At 50.6% G+C, this 6043-nt stretch overlaps 1 protein-coding gene across 1 annotated transcript in view; it reads right to left on the bottom strand.

The window, feature by feature from the left end:
- Positions 1-5395: 5395 nt before the first annotated feature.
- The window catches only part of HGFAC (HGF activator), a 9296-nt gene continuing 8648 nt past the window's right edge, over positions 5396-6043 (bottom strand). The window contains exon 14 of the mRNA XM_006893662.1: positions 5396-5578. Coding sequence (XP_006893724.1) covers positions 5396-5578 — 183 coding nt within the window. The remainder of the gene's footprint in view (positions 5579-6043) is intronic.

Here is a 6043-nt window from a genome sequence, read left to right as displayed (position 1 = left end):
AAAGAGCACTCTGGCTGCACCTTCTCCAAGACATATCAGTTTGTTCTCTTGGCCGTCCATGGGATGGTCAATGCTCTTCTCCAACATCACAGATCAAAGGTGTTAATTCTTCTTCCGTCATCCTTATTCATTGTCCAGCTCTCAGATGCATAGCAAGCGATTGGAAAGACCATGGCCTGAATCAGAACATGCAACCAAGATGCATTAATGATAATTGGTGACTGAAATGCAAAAGTTGAAAACAGTGAAGAAGATAGTGTATTTAGAAAATATGGACTTGATGATAGAAATGAGGCTGGAAATTGATTGAATTTTATACTTATAATGATTTCTTCATTGTAAATAACCTTTTTTTAAAGACATAAACAATGACTTTACATGTGGATGCCACCTGATGGGCTGCCTAGGAATCAGCCTGACTACATTTGTGGAAGGAACCGTTGGAGAAGCTCAATGTCAGCTGTCAAAACTAGGCTGTGGGTCAGATCATCAATTACTCATCTGCAAGCTCAAATTGAGGCCAAAGAAAATCAAAATAAGTCCACAGGAACCAAGATATAGTCTTTAATCAATTCCAGTTAAATTTTAAGATCATCTTAAGAATAGATTTGAGGCATTGAACACCAGTGATTGAAGACCAGATTAGTTGCGGAATGAAATCAAGAATATTATCCATGAAGAAAGCAAAAGGCCATTACAGAGACAAAGGAGAAAGAAAAAACCAAAATGGATGTCAGAAGAGACTCTAAAGATTGCACTGGGCTGTTGAGAAGCCAAAACAAAGTATTATAATGGAACGAGCAGAGAGCTGGAACTGGAGACTAAAAAGGGAAGAACTCGCTCTGCATTTCTCAAGCTGAAAGAACTGAAGAACACAAGGTTGAAAGATGCTATGGGCAGTGTGTTGAACGACCCAGAAAGCATCAAAGGAAGTTGGAGGGGATACACAGAGTCACTGTATCATAAAGAACAGACACTGAAAAATTTCAGGAAGTACCATAGGAGCAGGAGCCAGTGGTGATGGAGTTTGGCGGACTGTCGTTAAGTTCCACTGTGGCAGGACTTCAGCAGGCCTCTCAGACGAGGACGAAGAAGCAGGCCTGGCCGTCCACTGAGAGGGCCGTGAATAGCACAGAGGCATTGCGGGAAGTCGTGCTGGAACTCGAACCTGCAGGTTACAAGGGGCCCCAGATGGGCCAGAGAGGAGCCACCTCCTCAATATAGAGTGACGCGGACGGAGCGAAACTTTCACCCCGCCCAGGCCGTCGCCTGCAGACGCGGCAAGACTCAGAATGAGGGGAAACAGCTGCCAGTGTCCACTAATAAATGGAACATGGGAGGGTAAGATTGTGAATGGAGGAAATGAAAGGGAAGACGTGAGGATGGGCACGTTAGTGATCTGAGCTCGGGCAGTCACGCGTCTATTATGCTGGACACGACCAATCGGAGCGGAATGGCGTGGCATCCACAGTCCAGGGAGCCTTTCAGGACCTACCTGACGCACGGCGCTGTGAGTGACACGGGGCACTCTCCATGCATGTGCAAGAAAACCTGTGAATGTGGAACCTGTTCAGGTAAATGCGCCAGGCACGAGCAGAAGAGATGAAGAACTGTGTGGTGTTAAGGGCTGACTGTTCATCTCTAACCATGTTCTGACTTCGCCACATGGATGGGTGGGAAGAGGGCAAATTAGCCTGTCTGCAAGGTGATTGGCTAGTCTCGTCCGTCCATGAGGGGATAGGCTAATCTCACCATTAAATTGAGCAGATCCAACAGCAGAGTTGGAGAAACCTCACCACCAGAAAAACAGCAAGAGAATACACTGTCTTCCTCAGCACCAGAGATTCCTGTGCCAAGCAGACGGGGCCCACGGGCCAGCAGGAACCATGGGGCAGCAGGCAGGAACCACGGGACAGCAGGAACCATGGGGCAGCAGGAAGCACAGGGCAGCAGGAACCATGGGGCAGCAGGAACCACGGGGCAGCAGGAACCATGGGGCAACAGGAACCACGGGGCAGCAGGAACCACGGGGCAGCAGGAACCACGGGGCAACAGGAACCACGGGGCAGCAGGAACCACGGGGCAGCAGGAACCACGGGGCAGCAGGCAGGGCGGCAGCAGAGAGCCAGGGATCTGGCATGAGATGGGGCTGACCCTGGGACTACTGCCCCACGCAGCTAGAACAGGACAGCTGTGAGGGAGGAGAGCACCATCATTGCTGGGCCGGAGAACTTTGTAACACTGGCCCAAAACCACGAGGCTGAGGCTCCAGTGAGCACGTTGCAGAATCGGTCCTGACTGTATTCTACTGTTGTTATGTGCCACTGAGTCAACTCTGACTCTCAGCGACCCTACATACAACAGCTCTGAACCCCGCTCTATCCTGAGCCAATTACATTGTCTCTGACACACCTACCCCCATTACCCCAGTCACTGAGTCAATCCATCTCATCCAGGGTCTTCCTCTCCTGTGCTGACCCTCCACCCTTCTCCAAGGACTGGTCCTTCCCGGTAACATGCCCAAAGTATGTCAGAAGAAGTTTCAAAATCCTTGCCTCCAGGGAGAACCCTGGTTTCACTCTCTCCAGCAGTCCATGGTATATTCAATATTCTTCTCCAGCACCACAGCTCAAAGGCATTGGTTCTTCTTCTGTGATCGTTAGTCATTGTCCAGATTCTGATGCATAACAAGTAATTGTATAGACCATGGCCTGGATTAGACACACCTTAGTCTCTAGACTGATACCATTGCTCTTCAATACTCAGGAGAGGTCCCTGACAGCAGATTTTCCCACTGCAGATGGTCTTCTAATTTCCTGGCTGCTGGTACCAAGAGTGTTGATTGTAGAGCCAAGCAAGCTGAAGCTGTTAAAAATCTCAATCTCTTCACAAATGTCAATCTCAATTCTCACCAGTGGTGAGAATCTTTGTTTTCTTGATACTGAGCTTCGATCTATATTGAAAGCTGCAGTCCTTGACCTTCTGCAGCAAGTACTTCACTGTAAATGCATTTTTAAAAAAATACAAATACTAAATATACCCATAGACTTCACTTGATGAATTACGTGGGAATCAGATTGATTACTTCTCCATGAAGAGACATTGGCAAAGCTCAGCATTAACAGTGGGGGAAAGTCAGGGACAGCTATCTGGACAACTGACTGAAGAGGTCCATTTTTTTCCTATTCCTCACAAAAAGGTGATCTAACAGAATGCAGAACTTATTAAACAACTTATAAGTAGTATCACACACGAGTGAAATCTTGCTGAAAATTATTCACACGGGACTTAACCAGTAAATAGACAGCAAAGTGCCAGAAATAAGAACTGAGCTCAGAAGAGGCTGTGGAAGAAGGGACAGCATCGCTGATGTCAGATGGATCTTGGCTGAAGGCAGAAATACTAGGACGACGTTTGTGTTTATTGACGATGCAAAAGCATTTGACTGTATGGGTCATAATTATGGCTAACATTGAGGAAAACAGGAATATCAGGACATTTAATTGTGCTCATGAGAAACCAGTACACAGCCCAAGAAAACAGAACAAGGGGGACTACTGCAGGTTCAAAGTCAGGAAGGGTATGATCAGGGTGTGTCCATTCCCAACATCATTCAAGAAGTGCAACTACATGAAAAACAAAGTGGCATCAGGACTGGAGGAAGATTCAACAACAGATGACAACTTAGCTCGCAGAAAGTGAAGAAGGCTTGAAGCACTTACTGCAGAAGATCAAAGACAGCAGCCTTCAACATCAAGAAACATCAAGAAAACAGAAACCCTCATGGACCTCTAGGCAATCATGAGAGATGGAGAAGAGACTGAGGAACTGTATATACAGAAATGTACTTTATCATAGATAGGTAGACATGTTTACCGTTGAGTAAGAACTGACCCACAGCTGACCATCCAGGGTTTTCAGGGGCAGGAAATCTCATGGGAGTCGATTGCCCATCTTTTACCCTCAGAGCAGCTGATAGATTCGAACTGTGTGCCTTTAGGTTGACAGCACAGCTTTGGCCACTGGAGGTCCCAGAAGATCCTCATTGACAGACTGACACACACACACACACACACACACACACACACACACACACACACACTGTTGTTGTCAGGTGCTGTCTAGTCGCGTACAACCCATAGCGACTCTATGAACAACTCTGAATCCGTTCTATCCTGCGCTCTCCTCACATCTCCAACACATGAAAGCCCATTGCAGCAGTCACCGTGTCAGTCCACCTGGCCGAGGGTCTTCCTCTCCTTTGCTGACCCTCTGCCTTTTCTGAGCATCATGTCCCTCTCAGAGGAATGAAAAAATATATGTCAAATTTGCTTCTTGGGAGAACCCAGTCCAAGAGAGCCCAGCCTGTTTCACTCCCTGGCTGCCCCTCCCCAAAGGCCATCCTTCCTGAAGTAAATGTCACCACATCTACTCCCCAAGGCCGTTGAGTCCTGGGGTCCCCAGCTCCTCACCACAGCCCCCACCCAGGTTGGTGCAGTCTGCCCCTTTGACTTCCAGCCCCATCTTCTTCCTGGGGCACCCAGACTGCCCTCCCATTGCCAAGGCTGCTGCCTGGCACCCCATGCTGTCATGGCCAGCTGAGTGCAGGTTGGTCAAGGAGCCAGAGGTGGGCAGTGACCATCGTGGCAACTTGTGGGAGGGGGAACTGTGGGCAGACTGACATCCCGCAGCAAAACAACAGCTGGTTGTGTGGGCACTGGCCCACCTTTTTTGCACTATTTGGCTCAGTAGGAGCCCTGGAGGGGCGGTGGAGTAACGAAAACATCAGTGGTTCAAATCCCCAGTTGGGAGAACACTGCGGCGCCTGCTCCCTTGGCGAGTCCAGCCCGGGGACTGTCCGGGGCAGCTGTCGGGCAGGGTCTGCAGGAGTCCGAGTCCTCTTGGCAGCAGTGGGTTTAGTTAAAGACATGGAGTCCTGGTGGCGCAGTGGCTAAGCGCTCCTTCTGCGACCCCTCCGGCATTCACAGAGATGTCCACTTGGGAACCTATGGGGCAGTCCCTCCCTGTCCTTAGGTCACTGGAGTTGGGATCCCCGTGAAAGTAGTCAGTGAGCTTGGCTCAGACCCCTAGCTTCGGGCCTGGACTAGGGCCTCTGCGGCCTGTCCAGGACTCTGGCCATGAGGACAGCTCCCCTGGAGTGGTGAGGGTAGAGCCGGCGACCCTAACTCCCTGTGTCATGACCCTTCATCTCCCTTGAGCCTGGTCAGCTGAAGTGCTGGCCTGGGGTCCTCAGCCCTCGGCCCAGCGTGGCCCGAGGGGCAGGGCAGTGGGGCCTCATGAAGGCAGTGAAGGCAGGCAGCTGCTGGGGTGTCTTTAATGTCAGTACAGTGGGGAGATGTGGGGAGGTGGGACCCCCTCTCCCCACCCCGGGGTCTCAGGAGGTAGCTGCCGACTTCTTGGAGGGCCGTGTGCGGTCGTTGATCCAGTCCACGTAGTTGGCCACGCGGGTGTAGACACCCGGCTTGTTGAACTGCCCGCAGCCATCACCCCAGCTGATGATGCCATACAGGTAGGCCACACCGTTCTTTTCACAGGCCAGGGGCCCCCCCGAGTCCCCCTGAGACAGAGATGCTATCAGAGACCCCATATGTAAACCTGGGGCCCAGATCCCTCAACACCCCTAGAAATCCCCACTGTCCTCTCCTTGTCCTGCCTGACCCCAGCCATACATGTGTCTGCTGTGGCCCCAACTTGCCAGAATCCTCATAGTGGCTTCAGGGTGCTTGGACACAAATGATGAAAGTGATTCTGACAGCTGCATGCCTTCCCCAAAATCATCAGGGAGGAAGTCCCTGCTCCCTCGGGCTTTTAGGTGAGACAGGGCAGGGGGTTCTCCCTAAAACTTCCCCTGGCTCCCCCTGTCCCACCCTGAGTGCTCTCCAAGGTCCAGCCACTGGGTACTGGACCTTCCTCACCACCTGACAAATTTCTATTCTTCCCTTAGGACAAAAGTTGATGGCATCTCCTCACTTTCCCCAGACCACCAAATGAAGGAAGGATGGGAAGAAGGAAGGAAGGAAGG

Source organism: Elephantulus edwardii, unplaced genomic scaffold (assembly GCF_000299155.1).
Source record: "Elephantulus edwardii isolate Elephantulus edwardi_28Jun2011 unplaced genomic scaffold, EleEdw1.0 scaffold00129, whole genome shotgun sequence".
NCBI lineage: Eukaryota > Metazoa > Chordata > Mammalia > Macroscelidea > Macroscelididae > Elephantulus > Elephantulus edwardii.
This window is presented reverse-complemented; position numbering and strand designations above follow the sequence as displayed.